Below are 24120 nucleotides of genomic sequence, written 5' to 3' on the forward strand. Positions count from 1 at the left end.
GCTCAGTAGCGGTGCTAGCGCTTGTATCAACGGCTCGGTGGTCGGTTCCCTCCTCGGTGGCGAAGCCGGTGCCGGTGTCGGTGTCGGGGGCGGCACTGGTACCGGTGCCGGAGACGGTGCCGATGGAGGTTGCAAATTCTTCATCGCTTTCTCGATGGCCTCCTGGACCAGCCGGTCCAGTTCTGCCCGGAGACCAGGGGTAACCATACCCGGCTCGACGGGAGAGGGAGGCTGAGGCAGGGCCGGAGGGACCACCATAACCGGTGGGATCACGGCCCCCGCACCCCGGGAGGGTGAGGGTTTCCTCGATGCCGGCGAACGAGACGTGGAGGGTGTCCGGTCTGTTCGCGGCTTCTTTGTCGGTGGCTCGGCTTGAGCAGAGGTCGATGGCTGTGGATCCTCGACAGGCCGAGACTTGTGCCGTCGATGGCGGTGCTTTTCCTTCCGATCCCCTCGCCCATCCGGGGAAGGGACGGGAGTCGACGGCCGAGAAGCGATCGATGGCGGACGGTCACCGGAGGGTTGACGATGATGGTACAACTTCGACGGTGCCGGTTCCGATGACGTCGATGCTATCGATGGCGTTGGGGTGGGTGCATGGAAGAGGAGCCCCATCTTCTCCATCCTGGCTTTGCGACCCTTCGGTGTCATTAAGGCACATTTGGTGCAAGTCAGGACATCATGCTCACTACCCAAACACATTACACAAACCCTGTGGGGGTCTGTGATGGACATAGTCCGGGTACAATCCGGACAACGGCGGAACCCCGTTGCCATGGCCTGAAGCCAAAATTGAGGCTGGGGATCGGTAAGTGCAAACAGGCCTCAAGGGCCAAAATCGACGGTAGTCGATGGAAAAAGGCAAAAAACTTACCGGGTTCCGTAAGATGACTAAAAATTTGTCGAAGGGAGACCCCTGAGGGGCAAATTTTCTTAGGAAATTAATTTCCAAATTCCTGTCAGGAACGTGGTTAGAGAGCTCCTTTCACCGCGTGGCAACTGCTGCGCGGAAAAAAGAAGACTGAAGGGAGACCCCTGCTGGCTGCAGGGTCAGTGCCTTGCTGGGCATGCCCAGTAGGGGCCAGTCAAAGTTCTGTTTAAACTTTGACAGAAGTTTTCCGTGGTGGGCTCCATCCTCGATGTCACCCATTTGTGAGGACAACCATCCTGCTTGTCCTGTGAGAATCATATTATCCCACATTCTCGTTTGTAACTCTTGCAGAATATCATGGACTGGAATGGTAGCAGCCTCACCAGAATCTCCAAAATCTGGAGGTGGCCAAAGACTTTTGCACAAGGATCCATTTGTCTTTATGCACAATAACCCCAAGAACCCTGCCCAACTTGTCCAGTAATCAGAAGTAAAAGGATGACAGTACAAAATGTATTGGCTACACAGATTGCACCAAGACGTTTTTTCAGTGCCAGATGCACCATTTGCTCCAGAAGGTGGCGCTTCTTCTTAAATGTCTTTTTCTGTCTACTCAACCCTGAAGACTCAACCTGTTCTGCCCAAAGGGGAGACTTCTTCAAGTAGCCCTGCTCAACTTTGGCATTGGAGGAGCCAGACGGGGCTTCGTTCTAGGAAGAGGACCAACTGTGGCTCTCCAGAGACTTTCCTCTATTTTCCAGGCCCTGGACTTCTGGGAGCATGAAGACATACAACCAAAGTGGATATCTGCCTGGTTGTGGTATGGTGCGGTAATAGATGTCATGTCCAGTCATAATGGGGGGGGGGGGGGGGCTCATGAGGCAATGCCTGAGTGGTAATTGCCACACATGCTCAGTAGAGAAAACGCTCTATAAGCTTAAAGGAAAGGGTCCATTCTGTGTCATCGAATGACATCACCCACATGTCAAAGGTAATTCAGCCCTGCTTGTCGACTGAGAATAAACTGCTCTCAGATGCAGATAAAGGATCACAAATTCTAAAATTAAAGAAAAGCACATTTCCTGTTACATAAGATTTTCTATAGCAGCCACCAATATCCAGAAATCCATCAAAGTATACTATACTTATGGGCCACAAGTTAACATTTTGAAGAGGTAAACAGAAGGAATTAATCATCTAGCGAAAGCTCTGGTTCGTTCGGGAAATCTAACATTTACTATATAGCTGTGGGAATGGCACAAAACACTCATACCTGCAATGAGACTGCATTTGAATATAGCACAAATATTTAGGCAAGAAAGGAATTCTTACATTGCTAACACCTCTCTGGAATAACAACTTCATGATTTAATCTCACCTGAATGCTTCAATATGTGGAAACAAAATGGAAATTTTTATAGTGAGCCCGTGTTAAAGTCTTCATTTTAGAAGGAGTTTTATATTCTACCTGTACTTTTTAATCTTTTTTAAATACCTGCAGTTACACCATACTTGACACATTTCTCAATACTGTCTCTATTAGAATTGCTAGCAGAGTAAAATCAAATGATGTTTTTTTAAAATTTATTTCAAATAAAATTACACTTCAAGAATAATCTTGAGAAAAATGTCAAATGCAAAACCATATAAACACAATTATGCTTGTTCAAGCCTCAATATGGGGTTGAGGTGGAGGTCATCAAATGGACCTCAGTTTTTAACATCAAGTTGAGAAACACTCAGAAAAACTGTTGCAAGGTTCAGGAAATAGGAAGGAGACAGATGGAATTTTATACGCTAATGAACGCTGGCATGAAGTATTGGTGTCTCCTAAACATTTCCTAGTTAGCACACATTTGAATAATAAAATATTGTCAGATATGCTTAACATGTACCTCCAAACTTCAACTATAACAATATTAATATCTAAAAAGGAGGCAAGAGGCAATGGAACATTCATAAAAAACACTGCTCTAGGTAGAAAGGTATCACCAATGTATTTCACATGACCTTTAGCTAATTATCTTCCACAAGATTTTTTCTTATACCCATTATCAATTATTGCTTAGCCCAGGTGCCATTAACTTGTCGAATGTAATAATGTACAATCTAAATTCACCAATCCAAACAAAGGACCCTTTTTTTTGCCATTATTATGGCGATTCTGTTACTTATTTTTTCATGAGAGTATAACTGTTGCTGCTACTTTAGTAAGGAATTGAGTTTGTAGGTGTGTGGAATTTAGATCATACATTATTACACTAGGCAGGTTAATGACACCTGGGTTAAGAAAGAATTGATGTAAGTATATAAGAAAATCTCTTGTGGAAGGGTGTTGGGAGTGGTTACCTGAAATATACTGATACATTTCTGCATAGAGCAGTGAATTACTATTCCACTGCGTCATTCCTCCTTTTTAGATATTAATATTAAGAAACTGCAGTTGAAGACTGGAGAAATAAAATATCACCAGTGATGCTTAATGTATTTAAATAGTATTTTTTGTGTATACATTTGAGACATACACATTTCAAACATTCAGAGAGTCAATTTTACATCTGAGAGATTTAAAATAAGGTGGTTATGGTCTCAGATTATAGAAAATGTGAGATCCTTTTTTTCCATGTGGTACGGCAATGTGAACTTATTTATAAATAAATTTTGGGCAGAGGTGGCATAAATGATTGATATTTTGTGTGCGTACATACCGCATATACACGCACACAGAGAAATATTTCACACATTAATTCCACACATCTCAAAAAAAAAAAGTGCATATCCTCACAATGACAAGCAAAATAACGTGGTGGTGCTCCCTTATATCACCTCTCAGGTGAGGTGGGTTACAGTCATTACTGGCACAAAAGAAAACCCCAATACAACTGCTTATAGGACAGAACACACTTGAATTTTTCTAAACTGTGAAACCCCAGTCCTTGTATGAGTTTAAATCCCACTGCATGTTTAAGCAGCGCACTCGCTTATATGACTAATTATTACCTTTGCCTGGCTGAATATTGCGATATTGTCCCATTGTATTAATTGCCCCTACAAAGGCCATTGTTTCACCACAAGGCTTCCTCAGGGGGGCTTTCTTTACCTGAATAAACCAAGAATTGAAAAAGACTTATCTTGCTTTGGTAACTGGAAAGCAGATGTGTGTCTGAACTGGCTGCAACCGCTCATCATCACCCTACAGGTTTAACACTTTCCTACTGCTGTTTACTTGAGCACTGCACCAGGTGGCCTGATATAGGAGCTCTGGGACTTCAAAATGTGAGCAGGGGGCAGTGCTGAAGCCACACAGCTCCTCCAATCTGTATTTTGCCAAATCTTCCTGACATCTGGTGTGGGGACAGAAGAGAAAGCGCTAGCAGCCATACAGTGCTAGAAAACGGGTTGATTTTCAGACCCACGCGCGCATGGTTCCGGCGCATGCATACGGACGCACTAATTTTATAACATATGCATGCACGCGCGGGGGAAGGGGGGGAATGTTCAAATTACGAGCGACGCAATCGGCCTTTTTTCCAGTTCCCTCCCAGACCAGAGGGAACTTCCCTAACCCCCTATCTAACCTTCCTCCCCTTACCTACCTACCCTATTTTTTTTTTGTTCTGTAACTTATCTGCTCTGATGAGCAGAAGTTCAGCGAGCCAGCCTGCTGGCGGTGTGCTCTTGCCCCGGACAGCGTCAAACTGCTCTAGCCTGACTCCCGCCCCTTTGGAGACGCCAGGCACTTCGGCGCGTAATGGAGGTTACGCACATGGCCGGGCCCTTCCGAAAATGCGCGCAGCACACGCAATGCCCGGCCACGCACATAACCCCGTTATTTACGCATGTGGCCCTTTAAAAAAAAAAAAAAAAAAAAAAATTTAAATCTGGCTATTCGTGTTTAAACACAACAAAGAAAATAAAGTTTAAGCAAAAGCATTTCTTCCAGAATCATGCAAAGGATGAGGGAAATGGCAACACTTATTTATCCAGCAGCATTCCTCAGAGGAATACATCTTCACTTCGTGGTTTGATAGGTGAGACAGACCGCAAGCAAGGCCATCAATTTCTGAATTAAGCAGCCACTTACTGAAAAGAACATTGATTTCCTTTAAGGAAAGGATGAACCAAATGCTCTTGCTTCCATTTAACACACCATAACAAGCTCTGATCCTGTCAGAGAAGCTGCTGGAGAGTTTCTCTTGAATTCTGGTAACAGAGGTTTTCCTGTTGACCAGGAAAAGCAGCTTTAATGCATCTGAACTTAAGAACATAAATTGCCATGCTGGGTCAGAACAAGGGACCATCAAGCCCAGCATCCTGTTTCCAACAGAGGCCAAGCCAGGCCACAAGAACCTGGCAATTACCCAAACACCAAGAAGATCCCATGCTACTGATGCAATTAATAGCAGTGGCTATTCCCTAAGTCAGCTTGATTAACAGCAGTTAACGGACTTCTCCTTCAAGAACTTATCCAAACCTTTTTTAAACCCAGCTACACTAACTGCACTAAGCACATCCTCTGGCAACAAATTCCAGAGCTTAATTGAAAAAAAAAGGGCTTTTTTGGATTATAAGGCTTCAATGTCCATCTGATAGAAGTAGAGTTAAATTTTCAAGCTAAGTTGGAACTTAATTTATCTTGTGGTCTATCAAAGTTATAGCATTATTGAAAAAAAAGAAAAAATTATATGTTCATTACACTTGACCAATGATTATATATAAGGCTGAGTTAAAAAGTTACACTACTCCACGATGAAGCCTATTATGAAGGTCATCTAATCACAAGCATCTGAATAATAGCATGTTTATATAAGTAGGCACTTTTGGTATTTTATGCTTAACATTGGCTAGGCACCATAGTCCTCAATTTTCAAACAGAAGGGTCTATGTGATATATTAAACAAAAATAGAATACATCCAAAGATAGCAAAGAATCTCACCGAGATTCCAGTAACTATCAGTTCCATTCACTCTTTGGGGACAAGAGCAGTTCCAAAAGAGTGCAGAAAGGCGGGTGCCAGAGTGGAAACAGAAATGTAGTCAGTCAGAACTCAGCTGTGAATAGGTTACTGCAGTCACAAATGAAGGAAATGTTCATGCATTATCTTGTAGGGACACGCATTCGTTGGTCATTCGTTTCACGGTACAAGTGTATCAGGTACACGCCTACATTTTCCATTCTACGAGCATGGACACTTGCCCGTGTACTAGAGATACGCACATACCACAAAACAAATGAAACGAATGACCAACAAATGCACAATCCTAGTTTCTTGAATCCAGTGGTGGTACAGGATCCAGGAAAACATGAATTTACCAGACAGAGAATGTCGGACAATTCAAATTCAATTTCTAATTCTTTGGTCATCCAATCAAAGATGAGGAACAATCATTCTGGATGGTATATTTCAATTTTAGTAAAGCTTTTGATACTATTCAACATAGAAGACTCACACAAACTTGACAGGCTTCAAATGTTGCACCAACTGGGGCTAGAGGGTAGTGGTAAATATAGAAAGACGGGTTATCTGCAGAGTGCCTCAGGGATCATACCTGTGACCAATTCTGTCCAACATTTTAAAAAATGATATTGCAGAAGAGTTGTGTTCTTGCAGATGATAGTGAGACCTTCACAATAGCTCCTGATACAGTAGACAATATGAGTAGCAATCTAAGAAAGTTTGAGGAGTGGTTAAAAGCTTGTTAGGTAAGTGGCAATGCAAAAAAGGCACAATCATGTATTTGAAGGGCATAAATCTAGGGGAGCAGCACGTACTAGAGGATGAAATACTGGTAAGCATTAAAAAGGAGGGACATTGCAGGTGATCATATCTGATGATCTAAGTTGTGAAGCAGTGTGGCAAGGCAGTGGCCAGAGCTAGAGGAATGATAGCATGCACAAGTATAAGCAACATAAAAAACAATGGTGATAATACCTTTGTGCAAGTCACTGGACTACGGTTTCCAAATCTGGAAAATGTACTGCTTAGAAGGATACACGGTAGAGACATTTCAGAAAATGGCTACCAACACTGTCTAAATCCCCCATGAAGACTTAAGGAGAAGAGCAGGGGGCAATATGATAGTATACCTTTGGTATACCTCAAAGGTATAAATACACTAAAAATACACAGGCATTATGATATTTATTTAAAAACTTTTCTATACTGTCACTAAGTTATATACCATCGCAACGGTTTACAAATAGGCACATAGACTAAGGTAAGTAAATGTAGGATATTGTATATTCTAACAGGTGCCAATAAAGTTCAGTTACAATTTATAAATAAGATTATTATTATTATTCTCTATTTTATTCTCCATTCCTTTCCTAATAATCTCTAACGTTCTATTTGCTTTCCTGGCTGCTGCTGCTGCACATTGAGCAGATTTCAACATATTACCAACGACACCGCCTAGATCCCTTTTGTGAATGGTGACTCCTAATGTGGAACCTTGCATTGTGTAGCTATAATTTGGGTTATTCTTCCCTAAGTACATCACTTTGCACACCTCCACATTAAATTTCATTTGCTGTTTGCATGCCCAGTCTCCCAGTTTTGCAAGGTCATCTTGCAATTTCTCACAATCCTCTTCAAAGAGTGGTGGATGAATGGATGATCATCTTGGTGGAAGAAAAATACAGTAATAGAAGTCTGGGCTGAAAACATGAGATCCTTCGTTGCAAAGAAGTGAAGGGTAAGTCAAAGATCAACTGGGGTCCATGGCATTCAAAAAAGTAGTATATTGGGTAGTCTGGAAACATCCTACAGTCCTTATCTGCCATAAGTACATAAGAACCACCTTACTGGATCAAACCGAGAATCCATCAAGCCCAGTATCCCGTTCTAACAACAGCCAATCCAAATCAAAGATCCTGGCAGGATCCCAAATGTTAGAGATTTCCCATGCTGCTCACACTCAGAGATAAGCAATGGTTTTTCTCAAATCTACCTGGTTAATACGGTTTATGGACTTTTCCTCCAGGAACATGTCCAAACCCCTTTTTAAATCTAGCTAGGCTAACTACCTATACCACATTCTCTGACAATGAATGCTAGAGCTTAATTATGCATTGAGTGAAAAAAAAATATTTTCCACACTTTGTCTTAAATGTGCTATTTATTAACTTCATGGATTGTCCCCTCACCTTTTTATTTTCTTGACCATCATAAACAACCAATTTGAATTTACACATTCCACTCCACTCATGCTATCGTATTCCTTGTTGTTATGTTTACCTATTCAAGTAAAGCACCATCATAAGAACATAATTTAAAAAAAAAAAAAATGCCATACTGAGTCAGACCAAGGTCCATTAAGCGCAGCATACTATCTCCAACAGTAGCCAGTTCAAGTCACGAGCACCCAGCAGATGCCAAAAATATCTTTTTCTTGAGGCTCACTACCAGGTACAAGGGATGACTTTCCCAAGTCTGAGTAGGCTAATAATTGTTTATGGACTTTTCCTCCAGTAAACTGTTCAAACCTCTTTTAAATTCCACTACGCTAGTCGCCTTAACCTTGTCCTCTAGCAACAGATTACACAGCTTGTGTGTCAAATGAACATACGTTCAACAATTTGTTTTAAATCTAATTGTTAGTTTTATGTAATGTCCCACTGCTTTAACATTATTTGAAAGGGTGTGTAACGCTGGAGGACGTGACATCACTGATGGAGTTGGAAGCCTAAATACAGAGCTCCTCTCCCCGCCTCCATAATCTATTCTCAGAGCATCTAGTGCTGGCCTTTTTCATTCTTTGGTGCCGACTACTGCCCTCCATGATTGTGCGATGGCAACAAAATGGAAAAAAAAAAGGTGGATTTTCCTTAATTTTCATATCATAAAAACAACGCTTCAGATGCCATGGATGAGCGCGATGGCACCATCCCCGAAGGTCCAAAGGAAGTGCTAGACCGCGATGGCATTCTAACCAGCTCAGCAGCGGATATACCATCCTGTGGTGAATCTAGGGAATGGTTTGCCAGAGTAAGAAGGGATCTGCTAGATTCTATAAAGGAACTTTGAGGTATGATGGCAGAAGTCAAGGAGGAAATTGCTTCTCTGGGACTTCAGGTGGATGAGCTCAATAATCACATGGATTTTCAGGCGGAGGCCACCAAACATCTTAAAGAGGTATGCTCTGATTTAAATGAGGACAAACTTGCGATTAAAGAAAAACTTGCCCATCTGGAAAATCACGCGAGGAGGGGAAATCTACATTTTCATGGGTTTCGTGAATTACCTGAAAATGCTGACTGCAAAGCGTTGATTGTGCATTTTTGTACATATCTTCTCACTTCCTCCAGATATTAAACTTGATAAAGCTCACAGAGCACTCGGCACCCCTAACAACAATCGTCGCCAAGACATTATTGTATGCTTTCATGATTTTTCGATTAAGGAATTGGCAGACTCTACTGCTAAAAATCAGCCTGTTTGGATCTGGGAGAATCAAGAGATAGCTAATTATGTGGACCTCTCCCAGGCCACTTTACAAAATAGACAAGAATTAAGAGAAGTTACAGACTCTCTCAGAAAAGAAAATATTAAGTACAGATGGCTCCATCCTAAGATTTGGACTACAGCAGACACCGTTTCTATCCTTAAGGATCGTGGATTTATTGGATCCTCGCAGCCGTTGATACCCTCTATTGTCTCTGCTATGAGAGCTTTGCCCCTGACCTAGCAATGTGCAAGGAAAAGAAACAGCAGGCAACAGAGACACTTGGGAGGCTCTCTGATTTCAAAGGACATAACCTGAACTCTTTGAGGGTGAAAGTGTTTTTTTTCCTATATATCCAGCTTATATGCCTCAGCTTACTTTCTTTTTGTGTTCATTTTGGTGCATAGCTCGGTTGTATTTTTTGACAGGCTAGGTCCATACATACCTATTGCATTTTGATTGGTTTTTTGTCTTTGTTTCTTCCAGGTGTGGAACAGGACCACTCCCATTGGTGACAAACTTTCCTCCACTGAAAGAAGTGGAGATGATCTGCAGGGAGGTTACAGCAGATCTGTTAAGAAGTTGGGGGTTTTTTTGGTTTGTTGTTTGGTTTTTTTTTTTTGGGGGGGGTCTTTTTGTCCTCAATATAAGAATGTATTTTTCTGTTTTTCCACATTGCAGATGCTTGCTTTCATATTTGCTCTGTGCTCCTCATTTTTTCCCCCGAGGGTATTGTTTTTTTTCTTTGGCCCTGTACATTGGGTCTCAGGCCAAGGTTTTTCTTTTTTTGTCTCACTGTCTATTTTGATGTATTAAGTATTGCATTTACATTATAACGGTAAATGCCTTCTTTTCGTATAACCTCAGTTAATGCTAAAGGCCTGAATTCTCCCGATAAGAGACAAATTCTCGTGAGTTAGAACTCATTAAGGCCGACTTTGTCTTTATTCAAGGAACTTGCTTAAAGAGCAGGTCCAAGGATCTGCTACGTTCCTCTAAATGTTCTCAATCCTTTTTTACCCCTCGTGGTAAGATTGCTAAATATACAGGAGCTAGTATCATGTTTTAAGGATTTTGATTGCAAATTGTTATGGATCCTCTGGGTAGGTGCTTAATTTTCCACACGACAATTTATTCACTTTGATCAGTATATATTCCCCTGATAAAGAGCAGGGCTTTTTTCTTTCAACGTTTACATAAGGATCTTGCTTGCCCATTGCTTGGGTCATTTAATACTTGGGGGGAGATCACCTGCTGTCGACACCTCTCAGGGTGTTGCCTTGCTACCAAAATTTCACAGAGATCAATTTCAAGCGATTATGGACAACTGGCATTTGATTGATGTATGGAGGGGGGTTTTTCCAACCTTGCACTCTTATACTTTTTTTATTCGCATCCCCATGATTCCTACTCAAAAGATAGATTATTTTTGATAGACAAATCCATTTTTCATAGTGTTTCTGCCACAGGTATTGAAGCTATACTTTGGTCAAGTCATGCCCCTATTTGGGTGGATATTTTTTCGATAACTATAATTGGGGGAAAGATTTTGGCAGTTGATTGAATCATTGTTGGATAAGGATTATAGTGATTCTCTAGCTAACAGTACTGGTGATTTTTTTAGCCAGAAATGACACTGGTGATTCTTCCCCCATTATTGTTTGGGATTGTCTGAAGGCCTGTGTGCGGGGTCTCCTTCTCTCTCGAGCCGTTTTAGGAAATAGAAGGAGCTTAATTGTGTGACCTTACGACGTGAAATTCATTCACTCTCATAGAAACATTTTCTAACTGGTTCCCCGGCGGATACTGTCCTTACTTTCATGTGCTATGGAGGATTTGAAACAGCTTGCAGTGAGTCGTATAGCCCACCATTTGGACACTGTGAAACAGGAATAATTTTGAGGGCGGTGAAAAAGCTGGAAAGATTTTAGCTACTAAATTAAAGAAAATCTCCCTCCAAAATCATATTTTAAAAATTAAGGCTGAGCCTGGGCAACTTCTGACAGATAATTCTGCTATCCGAACTAGATTTCTACAATCGTATGGCGACTTATATAGTGCTAATTCCTCCATCTCTGCAGATATGTCTGAGGCGTATTTTAAAGATCTACCTATGCCTTAACTGACATCTGATATGAGGGAAGAGATGGACAGGGAAAACTGTAGCCCAGAGATTCTTCTAGCCATCAAGAGTCTCAAAGTAGGAAAGGCCCCTGGCCCAAATGGGCTATCAGCTAGATTCTACAAACAATTCGCACCTTATTTAGTGTCCCATTTACAAAAGATATTTAATTTTTGGAGATCTGGGGGGGGTCCCTTCTTCCTAATTTAACATGGCTGGAATTACCATTATTGCTAAACCAGGCCAGGATCCTACACTTTGTGGATCTTATTATCCTATTTCTTTAATAAACCTTGACCAAAAAATTTAGCAAAAATTTTAACTGATCATTTAAATAACTTTATTGAACATCTTATTCATCAGGACCTGGTGGGCTTTATCCCAGGGAGAATGGTGGGTGATAACATACGTAGATTGTGGACATTATGTAGTGGGCCCAAAACGAAAACAGACTCCCTTCTCCTTGCTATTGATGCTGAAAAAGCATTTGATATGGTGCACTGGCCATTTCTATTTTATACTATGGAGAACATGGGTTTTGGAGAGTTCTTTCGTCCCTGGATAAGCAAGCTCTATGATCAACAAAGAGCCTATATTAAGGTAAACAGTGGTTATTCTGATTTTTTTCGGGTTTGGGAGAGGTACCAGGCAGGGTTGCCCACTGTCACCCTTGTTGTTTGCTTTATTTCTGGAACAGATAGCTACTAAAATTCGTAATTATAGACGTATCTCTGGCTTTCAGCTGAGCTCACAGACATTTAAGCTTTCGTTCTGTGCTGATGACATTTTGTTTACCATTAGCGATCCTCAATTAACGACCATTGAAAAAGATTTACGTGATTTTAGCAATGTATCAGGCTTCAAAATTAATTGGGAAAAGTCAGAGTTGCTCAATATTACCTGTGGCCTGAGGGTAGAACTCTTTTTTTTAAAACTACATCATCCTTTTCGGTGGGCAATGGGTAAGATTAAACATCTCGGCATTTATCTTGGTAACCGTGCGCAAGACTTGTTGAGTGGAAACGTTTGTCCCTTTCTTGGTTGGGGGAGGATCTCAGTGATTAAAATGAATATTTTGCAGAGATTACTTTATTTATTCTAAACTTTACCAATCCCTGTGTCCAATAATTTGCTCAAACCTTGGCAACGTAAACTGTTCAATTTTATTTGGAAACGGCATCCCCCTAGAGTGAGTAGACTGGTTTTATATTTATCTAAAAATAATGGAGGGTTGGGTGTGCCGAATATTCTATGGTATTATGTCTCTGCTCAGCTTTGTCCAGTAATTGAATGGCATAATCCTAGTGTCACCAAACATTAGGCATCAATAGAGCAGTCCTGGATGAATAATATGCCCTTGCAGTCTGTGCTGTAGCATCCCAGACATACCTGGCAGGGGTATCCTGACTGGTACCTTGTACATGTAATCCCCTAAATGTCTGATTTGCCTGGAAGCGCCAGTTAGTGGGGGGTCTAGAAAATATTTTCATCTCATTTATTCATAATGTTTCCTTTCCTCCTTGTATTCCTCTACATTCCTTTAAGGTATGGAAGGAACGTGGTATTTTTCTTTTCACCCAAGTTTGGGAGGCAGGCAGGCTAATTCCTTTTGATATTTTACAGCTGAAACAATCTCCCTCATTCAGAGTTTTATCACTACCACCAGATTAATCATTTTCTTAACAGTATCGTTGGGTTCTCATCTAGTTTTTGGACGGTCTCTTTTTGAGCCAATGTGGGGCCTATGAAAGGATTTATATCAAAAATGTACAAGAGAAAAAGATTTAGGTCGTGATCTGAGGAGGAGTGAAATCTCATTTTTTTCAAGATCTGTAAGTCTTCTATTTCCTCCCTGATTCAGGAAACCAGTTATAAACTATTATATAGATGGTATTACACTCCTGTTAAAATTATATACGTTATTTCTCAATGTTAGTGATCTTTCTTGGAGAGGTTGCAATTCTACAGGTTCCTTCCTTCATATTTGGTGGGCTGTCCTACTATACATTTGTTCTGGCAACAGGTGATGAAGCTTGTTTCTGAGATCATACATCAACCTGTTTCATGTCTTAATTCTGCTTCCCAGCTATTGATTCAGATTTGCATTTCCCGCTTGCATTGAAGTGGCGTGCTCTTGGAAACAGAAGATTGCCCCACCATTTAAAAGGTTATTGACCAGACTGGATACTGTTTGTACTTTGAGTAGACTAACTGCCATTAAGTAGTATAATTTCTGGAAATTCGAATCTATTTGGGGGCCCTATTTGCTTTGGAGGAAGTTTAATCTCCCCTGACTTTGTGTCTGTTCATATTTTAACTTTATGTTATCTATCCTGTATGCCAGGACGGGAAGGGGGGGGGGGCTAATTAAAGTAAAAGCATTGATGTCATGTTTGCTTATTTTGTGATTTGTTTCCTTTTTTTACCTTTTTGTAATTGTATCTTTTGACAATAAAATTGTTGATTAAAAAATAAAAAGAAATAAAGGGTATATAGTCCTCCTTTATTCACTCCTACCACCCCACCCCTGATTTTTGTATAAGCTATCATATTCCCCAAACTGAACAGATTACATTTAGCCTTTCTTTGTAAGGAAGCCATTGCATCCCCTTTATCATTTTTTACATCATTGCAATTTAACAAAAAACATCTGGCAGGTTACCATTAGTTGCTGTCTTTGCAAATAGCTGCCACCCTATCCACCTGCCTTCCTCTCACCCTTTCAACACCATATGTTAAGTGAAATCAGGTCTATGTTTATCAGCCCATCCCTTAGGTCCTATATCAGCAATTAATATTTCAATGTTTTCTAAGAAAGAGGAAGGCACCACCAGATTTTTAGTGTCCCTTCCATGCTAGTCATAGGGCAGCACCAGCAGTTTTTGGAATATGAACCTAGGGAACTTGTAGATCACTGTAAGCCTATAGTATATTTCATAACAATTTTCAGCAATGTAAGATTATGAGAAAACACATTCTGGTTAGTATGCTCCATACCTTTGATAAGTCGATACCATTGTTTGCAGACCAGAGCTGCAGTTTTGTGCTCTTGATATGGAGAAAGGAAGGATAAGATGTATTCCAGAACTTCTTCTGGCAGTTCCGACATTGATCGGTTATGTCTAGTTTGCTCTATCTGAAGCTCCGGATGTGGCTCATCGTCCTGTTCCATTGTCCCTTCCACGACATCTTCAGGGTCCACAGCCATGAAACCATCATCCTCGCTGTCTGAAGAGCTAGCCATTGCATTCCACTTCACAGTCTTGAGGGGGGAAGAAAAAAAAAAACACAACTCAAATACAATATCTCTTTGAAGAATCTCTTTGGAATATTATGTAGCTTCAACAAAAAAAAAGTTACTGCAATCTAAAATTCCAGTCTGAAAAAGCTCAAAATCCATTTGATAGCTCATTGCTACATACATTAGCACTTCAACTTTCCCTTAATCAAAAACGTTGCTATTTTCAGACAGCCAGAAAAATTTCAATACTACAATACAGTCTTAGGCCTGATCTTCATCATCTAAGTTTTCGAATGTTTACAGTTAAATTGTTTATAAACCTGCTATTGTGTTGTAATATAGTTAAGGTCCTTGGTTTAATCATTAAGATCCTTGGTTTCCCACAACAGCTGAAGGGGAAATTGAGTAGCACATCTGTGTAACACTATAATTAAATGAGTAATTTTGAAAGGCATCTCTGCAGGTTCTATACCCACAGAAATAGGCTCTTTGAAAGAGGCCCTGGCTGTGTGCAGGAAAGTTTCACATGTAGGGCCACTACATATGTAACTTTACCTGCAGCGAGAAGAGGCATTCCTGGGGATGGAGTTGGGGAGGGACTTGGCTCAAGGTATTGGTTTGATATTGTGATGTGTTTGTGGTATGGCATGGTTCTTTGAAATCTTTTCTAGGATATTTTTTTTTTTTTTTAATTTAAATTCTTGCGATCCTTTTACACACACTATAAGTACAAGGCATGTCTCGGTTTTTTTTAGATATGTGGCTTGAGTTTAAAGATGGGTAATTTTGTACTTCTATTTACATGAAGCACAGTCTTTACTGGTTTGTTCAAGCCTCATCCTACTTCCAGACAGAGCAAATGTCAGATTGCTCTACTTTCTGTTTTCTGAAGACCTATTAAAAAACAACAGGAGACCAATCAGTAAAGACACAACTATAAATCCTTCAAGTCAATCCCCAAAAGAATTAAAAAAAAAAAACAACCCAATAATAAATTTAGAAACCAAGTGACCTTATACACATGAATGCAACCTGGCACTTAACACAAACTGTAAACAATGCCGCTATTTTCAATACAATCACCCATCACATATGTTTTCAAAGCATTGCTGTGCTCAAAAATAAAGTCTCTGTGCTCCAAAACATGTGCTTAACAATTCAAAATATTCACTAACATTCCACAGACTTATATTGAGTCCAAAGTCCCACATGTGACTGCCCTGTTCCTCGAAGAAACACTTGTGCTTCAGGGGAACACCATCACGCATGTTTCAGATCATTTTCTGAAAGGCAAAGAAGAAAAACCACCCCACATACACAGAAAAATTCAAAATGTAACTACTCACACACTAAAAAATATATTACTGTCGTAAAATCAAAGCAAAAACAGAGAAATCAGAACTTACATCAATACTGCTGCCATTCCTTCACCAATTACCAGGTGGATTAAGTACGAGCCAATGTGCAGAGAACATATATATATCCTAAGTCAGCATAAATTATGAGGTACATGTGTGTACAATCAGATAATAGCTTATTATTTAACCCTACAGGCAGCAACACAACCAATTTAAAAATCTAAAATAATCATCTGTAATTAAGTCTCACCAATATATGTTTTCACTTCTCCAATTTGGTAATACTTGTTCGATGACTATCCAATGCAAACTGTCAAACACATCCCACTGCCATACAACGCTGTACTAAGAGGCCTGAACTTTACCAGTAGTCAGACAACTGTGTTGTTCGGTTAGTTGGACCCAAATCTGTTGTTTAGTTTGTCTCACACAGATCTTTTGGCATGGAACATGATCACACATAGGATACAAGTAGAGAAGCAAGATGTCCTGGTTTGTAAAGAAAATCATAGAGGTGAACCCACGTATCCCTTGGAAAACCTGAGCACAGAACACTTTTCACATGGAAAGTTTCCTCTTTCCTCTGAATTATATAATATTAGATGGTAATACAGATCTAACCACCATATCCTTGATGTTATGCCTTCATGAAAATGCAAAAATCCAGGGTAGTCCTTCAAAACAGGAAGTATTTGTAAAATATTCTAAACATCTTCGAATGGCAGACACACACCACTGCCGCTGTCTTATTAGTGTAATTCAAAACATATGTTTGTTTGCTTTTATTCCAATAGTACTTCACGATTTGCAAATAAAGCACATCTATAAGCTATTTTTGCTGATCGAGAATATCCTATTCAGAAACCTATATCTAGCTTATATCTTGAATTCCATTACGTCTGAGCACATTAGATATATCCGCAGAAAATGACTTACTAGTAGATTTCTCTTCAGATGATATGGTTGACTCAAAATGCAATATTGTAATCTGTCATTTTCCGATATAAGGTAGTCTAAAAATGTTTTTTGCAATCAAAATATCCAAATAGGATATGCGCTCATGGTGAAAAGTCACTGTAAACTTTAAATAAGCATCAAGAGTATTTAACCATGACACAAGAGTAACACTGGCAGAGATGAGCTTCAAATAAAACATCTATATAATTGTGCCATGCAATAATATGGTGGGACCATTCAGATGGATATAAGAAAATGTCCTGGAATCTAGTAACAGATATTGGCAATAACAGGGATCATAGTAGCCATGTATGTGAAGGAAAAAATTGTGGATTAAATCAAAAATAGTTATGGCAGAACTATTCTAGTTAAATTCAACTATAAATTGAGTAGGCATTTTGTGAGAGCTGGGTTTTAAAGACAAAGTTTCTGAAATAATTTGTAAGGTTGCTTCCTAAATATGCTGGTATAAAGAACTTCAAGATCTAATGTGACCAAGGGAACATCAGGAGGCAGATCAAACGCCTCAAGGATTTTCAACATATTAGATGAATCCTGCACAAACAAGCTTGCTCTTGGCATGAAAGACTAATCTACAAACCGGGAGAGTGGTTCTAACACCGATTCCACAGAGACGACAATCGGTCTACCTGGGGACATATGAATCTTTAGAAGTAAAACCATTAAAAATTGGCCCTCCTTACCAGTGATTTAATCAAGTTCCTGCACACACACCACTATTTCCACTATTTGAGTTTGTAACACTGTAGTTGGACAGCTTCCAATGGTTGGCAAAATGTTGGGATTACTCAACTGCCATGTGATCTCAGCAACATGCTGTAATTTATGTTGGATGACAATCACGCCCCCTTTATCAGTGGGCTTTACCACTAACTTGTTATTAAGGGCCAACTCACTCAGCACTTCGATTAAAAAAAAGGATGAAACACCGTCTGCTCAATCTCAATTAAATCACTGAAACCCAAGTCCGTAAAAGGTTCCAAAAAAGGGTCCAAAGGACCCAATGTGATTTGGGACTAAAGACTGAAACCTTTCCAGGCTGCTTCTTAAATTTAGAAAAATATAACCTAATCTTCAAGTTTCTGAAAAATCGATGTAAATCAATCTGGCACTAGAAGAGATCATGTATCTGTGTCAGCACAAAAACAAAACAAAACATTTTTTCCAAAATCTGCTCTTGCATTAGTGCGAGCTTCTCACCTGACAAATTGATTACTGATGTCCCAGTTTAACTTGTGACCAGGTGGAAGGTATGGATCCATGGGCTGCATACAGCATCCACAAGAGTCAAGTATTGTGAACACACCATCGTGGAGGTTGCAGATCCCACAGACTTAACAAAAAAAAAAAAAAAAGAAAGCGGGAGTGGAAGCTTGATTTACTATCTGCTGCTCTCCCCACTTCATGAGGAATCCTCCGAAGAGTCCTCAAAGATAACTTTCTTTTGGGATGGCTTTTGTTGAGAGGCTGGGCCTTGCCACTGGTAAGCGCTCCTGATAATCAGATTCATCCCTCTTCAATTTGGGGACTTTTAACTTGCCGTACACGATTTCTAAATTGCTCCACTGATTGCTTAAATTCCTTCAATGATTCATCAAAAGCATCACTTGGAATATCTGCCCTGATATGTTTCATAGTTTCCTCCACCAAAGACCTGATGTTAACTGTTTTCTTTATTGCTTATATAATATAAAGCAGCATCAGGTTGCAGGCATGTTTATTTAGAAATCACAGTCCATTTGCTTACAAATTCCACATCAATGTGAATTTTGCATTCGCAATCCCCTAGGAACCATTTGATGTTTAACATACTGCACCCAAAGTTGCCACATGAATCTGATACAAAAAAAATCTATGTGGGATAAACTAAAATGACAGATTCGGGTCCAACTAACAGAAAATCAAAGTTGTCCGTCTACGGGTAAAGTTCAAGCCTCTTTAGTACAACATTATATGGCAGCAGGACGTGTGTGACGATTTGTGCTGGGTGGTCATCAAATAAGCATTACCACATTGGAGAATTGGAAACATACTGGAAAAACAATCACAGAAAATTATTTTAGATTTTTAAATTGGGTACATTGCAGCCTACAGCATTATCTAATAAGCTATTACCTGAATGCACACAAACATACTGCAACGTTTACGTGGACAAAGGATATACATATATTGCTCTCTGCACACTGGCGTGTGTGCTCAGTCCATCTGGTAATTGGTGAAGGAATGGTGGCTGCTTTGACGTCAGTTGTACTGATTTCTCCATCTCCTCTCTCCATTTTTGCTTTGATTTTTTGATAGTAATTTATATATTTTTTTTAGTGTGTAAGCAGTACATTTTGAGTTTGTGCATCTTTCAGAAAAATGAAACATGCGTGATAGAATCCCCCTGAAGCACACGTGCTATCTTTGAAACGTAGTCTGTGTTGGGACAATCGCAAGTGGAACTTTGGAGTCGAAATATGTCTGTGGACTGTTTTTACGGACTGGTGGATATATCGTGATATTATTGGGTGTTCTGAATTGTTAAACATATGTATAGAGCACAAAGAGTATTTTTGAGAACAGCAATGGTTTGAAACCATGGTCATAACTGATTATATTGAAAATAGCAGCACTACTTACAGTTTGTGTTAAAAGGTATGAGGTCACTTGGTTTCTAAATTTGATTTTTTGAATTCTTTTGGGGATTGACTTGGAAAGAGGTACCACGCTACACATTTCCAGTTTTTCCTCACAGTTTACAATTTGCCTGTTTGCTTTATTTTTGGCAATGAGACCTGCGGAGATGGTCTTGTTACTGTTGATAGTCCTTGAAGGTCCTTCATAGTTTACAAGTGGTGTGTTTGGACTACACTATTTTTGACTTGTTGCTGGGGGTGGCACCTGTTTGTCGCTGTAGTGGACCTACTTTCCTGACTGGAAGCTATTATGGCTTTTTCCTTCCAGAATGTCTGTTTTTTGATTTGAAGAGTAGAGGATGGGAGGGGCGTGTTTGGGTAATGATGAGAAAGAGTACCTGCTGTATGAGCTGTATATTCCTACATTAATTCTTTGACTTTTGAAAACATTCTGCTTGGGCTAAGAGGTAGCCATTTCTTTTTTATGCTGTTAATCTGCTAACTCTTGTTGGAGTATGATGACCCACTTTAATTATATAACTTGGAATGTAGCAGGTATTAATACATTCATTAAAAGGTAAAAAGTGCAAGTTATGCTTCTGCAAGAGAAAGACAAATCACCGATTCTGAGCACAGTAAATTGAAACATATGGGTCTCAAGTTTTTCCTCTAGTTCTAAAGTGTGATGTTGCAATTTTGATACACAAAAGTGTGCCTTTTCATTCAGACAAAGCTATATCTGATTCTAAAGGGAGATGTGTTACTGTTCTTGGAAAATATAAATCTATGATTATTGCTTCACTATGTGAACCTAATAACTACACTCATTCTTCTACTGATTTCATCACTGCTATTTCCAAATTTCCTGGGGTTCCCTGCAGTATTGATGGCGACTTCAATTGTGTAGTCTGGGTGCTCCTGATAGTTTGGTACAGAAACCTAAGTAAAGGCATCTCCTTTATGTGCACACAACTAGAAGTTATTTGGCATCTTCTAAATCCTATTTAAAATTTTGCTCACCTTTCCAGAGCCAATGGCACCAAATCTCAGATTATATCTTGGTATAGAAATGTTTCCCCAAGTCAGTAGAGCCAGGATTCAGCCTTTAGTTATACTTGATCATGCTCCCTTTACTTGTAATGTAGAAACTGGTATAATTATTGAGAGAGAGAGATTTTGGAGAATGCCTTTATGGTTGCGTAATGACGACGACTTTCAGGAATTCTTAAAAGAGAAGTGGGAACAGTATGCCGAGTATAATCATCAACACTTGGACCAGCCGGTCTTTTCTGGGAAACAGCCAAGGCTGTATTTCAGGGTAAGAATTTGCTACATTGTGGGAAAAAAAAAGAAACCATGGTCCAAAGACATAGCTTTAGAAACTGTCCCAGTATAATACTGAGACTAAAAGGAGAAAATCTGTTGAGTTACTATGTTTGTTAAATAACTTGCTTCACCATAGAGCACAACTTTCTTTGCAGTTTATGAGACAAGTTTAAGCTTTTTGGTAATAACCCTGGTAAATCTCTCTCAACAATAAGAGACTCATAATAGGTCTAAATTTATTCCTACTAAGAACTTAAAGAGAACTTTTTCATAGGTCCAAAAAAAGTGTGAAGTCTCTGCTAACTACTTATATTCTCTAGATAGTGAAGACCTTCCAAGCTAGAAAGCAATTTTTGAATAGCCACAGCTCTTCCAAGTTCAATTAGAGAAATTAAATGTTTTGTCCCCATGTGAAGAGTTGCAAGTGATTGGCTCCCTTCCTTCTTTAAGGTTTCCAGAACCAGAGGGGCTGAATTCTTTTACAAAATGTAATTTATATCTGATGAAGGTGAACCAAAGGTTGTTGCCCCAGACTGTGCAGAAAACAGTTATTTCTCTTGTACCTAAAAAAGGGCTTGACCTGAGGGATCCGGCTTCCTACATTTCTCTTTTGAGCTAAGATGTCAAAATATTGGCCAACAGCTTGAAACCTATTCTACCTTTTTCAGTGTCTAGATTTCAAATTGGTTTTGTGACCATGTGTTGTTCCAGTGTTAATGAGCTAAAGTTGTTAGTTATCTGGGAATGTGTGTCAACTAGCAAACCCTTGGGCTAGATGCAGAGAAGGCCTTTGATAGTGTTTCCTGGTCCTCTCTCTTTTGCATCTGGCAGAAAATGGGAGATAATTTGGAATATTCACCTGTCCTTTATGCTAACACAACATCACGTCTTTGGGAATGGATTTCATCTGAGGCTTTTTTCTCTTCAAAGAGGTACACAGCAAGGGTGCCTTATGTTGCCTCTTTTCTTTATATTGTTTTTGTAACTTCTAGTGCAAGCTTTAGAAATGCAACTGAGAAAACTAGATATCCCAGCTGGGATGTTCTGTTAAGTTATTACTGTTTGTGGATGATATTTTACTTCTTTTGTCTGAAGTCAAGCAATCCTTACCAATAGCTCTGAAAAATTGTGGGTTTATGAATGACAGACTTAAAAGACAGCATATCTAACAAGTGGTCACAGCTTCTATGCTGTACACAATTTAGAAAAGGCACTACACATACCATGAACCACCTGAGTCCACATGGATAAAGAATCAGAAATAACCCCAAAAGACTTCACTGAATCTATCGAACCTAATGTTATAGGCCAATTAACAAAGCATTACACATTACATTTCAAACATTGATGATGATGATGATGCAGTGGTACACACTAATAAAGGAAAGACCCGAAAACCTAGAAGAACTAAGCGTTAAGCAAATGTAAAAATATGCTCTCCACTTTAGATATATTTAAGATGACTGAATTACAAATGTATGAAATTGTGAATGGTCAGTAGCTACAGATGAAGCTGTTATTAGCACTCAGATGAAGAATTACATATCAGATTAGTGACAGAAGTTAGGATAAGCATCTGAAGAATGCAATATTTGTCTCTAAGCCGCCTCATATGAACATTTTTATTTTGGGCCTACCATCTAAGCTTCTTAGAATACATGGAACAATGGACATTTAGACAAACAGTTTAAGTTCCTGCATGGGCATACTATGGATAATATGGACATTTTAACACATACAATAACTAGAGAAACTGGGCCTAGAAATCTTTTCCAGCATTACTTAAAAGTAAGAGCTGTAACTAGCAGTTAGCTGCAGTGCAAGTGGACCTTGTACTAGCAAGGCAAATAGAAGCCTTTTTGGAACTTGGCAAGTATAGACTAGAAAGAGGACACGATTGGAGGTGAGAGCAAAAGACTCAGCTTGCCAGATATCGATTGACTGATGAGTGTTGCAGAATAAGAAATAACATAAGCAACTTTGAGAGAAACAACTAATGAGGAAGGGCCTCATTCAGAAGTGTCTTCCACCCCTGATCATATGAGAGAAGAGGTAAACATATAATGAAGTGATAAAACATTTTGATCTCTTGACCTAAAAAACCCAGACACCCTGACATTTAAGGGGGTGTAGGTTTGTTTTCAGGCTCCAACCAATGAAACAAGATACACATTTACTACTTGTTGTTCACTGCATTAAAGACATGCAATCAGATCCAACCAATGAGATGAAAGAAATGCAAATCTTGCTCCTTGATTACGTAAGTCAGTACCATAAAAGAGTGAGACCGGAGGCCTGAGTTTTGGCAAAAGCTCAGCCCCAACATCTCCAGGCCAAAACTCCCAGCCCAACGCAGACAACTTGGACAGATGACCAAGCCTTGGGTGTATGACCAGACAGCCAGATCCAGCCCAAAGCAGCCCAGCTGCAGATGTGACCAGAAAGAGACAGACCAAACTATGCTGAGGTGGACCTAAGACCACAAGGACTCCTGGCTATGTTACAAAACACGTCACTTCAAGGAGCGGTAAGAAAAGGGAGGACATATCATACAGTATGGGGAATTGAAAATTGAACATACATTTAATTTTACCTATATATATTTACCATCAGTAAATTACATTATCTCAGAGTCTTAGAATCTGTGCCAAAGCAAGTGTCAGAACGGATATATGTGGCACGGTTGCTGATATACATCCCCCATCATTCCATTCTCCAATTGGGCTCAAATCACACAGGTACATGATCTATACATTAAGTACCCAAACATTCAAGCATTTAAAACTTCCTTAAAGCCTTGACTGGTGCTACTAAAGTTTCAAACTTGTGCTAATTCAACCCCTTTTTGGGGTTGTCACCATGTACCCAACGTATGCACACATTTTTTCCAAGTATGCATTGCTAATTAAACATGTTTAATAAAAAGGAAGAGACAAGGGGAAATGTAATTAGATTCTGAGGTGGTCAAGGATAGCAACTGCCAGTTCGAGATAAGTGGAAGGTTACTAACACAAGAAAGACCTGCAATGAAGCTTTCTGTCCTAAGTTCTAGTGAGCTGGCGACCCTGCTTGAATAGCCAACGCTGGCTGGGAGCTTCACCTGAATATTGCACGCTCCTGGAGATGCAGGAGAGACCCAAGCTGCAAAGCCTCAGCAGTTA

The 24120-nt window shown here is 39.8% G+C and overlaps 1 protein-coding gene across 2 annotated transcripts in view; it reads right to left on the reverse strand.

Moving 5' to 3' along the window:
* FBXO42 (F-box protein 42) overlaps nucleotides 1-24120 on the reverse strand; it is a 117218-nt gene that overhangs the window by 67620 nt on the left and 25478 nt on the right. For both annotated transcript variants that reach the window (XM_029578292.1, XM_029578291.1), the window contains exon 2: nucleotides 14436-14700. In XM_029578292.1, the coding sequence (XP_029434152.1) occupies nucleotides 14436-14682 (247 nt within the window). In that variant the 5' untranslated portion in view covers nucleotides 14683-14700. The remainder of the gene's footprint in view (nucleotides 1-14435; nucleotides 14701-24120) is intronic.

The sequence above is a fragment of the Rhinatrema bivittatum genome, chromosome 15 (assembly GCF_901001135.1).
Source record: "Rhinatrema bivittatum chromosome 15, aRhiBiv1.1, whole genome shotgun sequence".
NCBI classification, from domain to species: Eukaryota; Metazoa; Chordata; class Amphibia; order Gymnophiona; family Rhinatrematidae; genus Rhinatrema; species Rhinatrema bivittatum.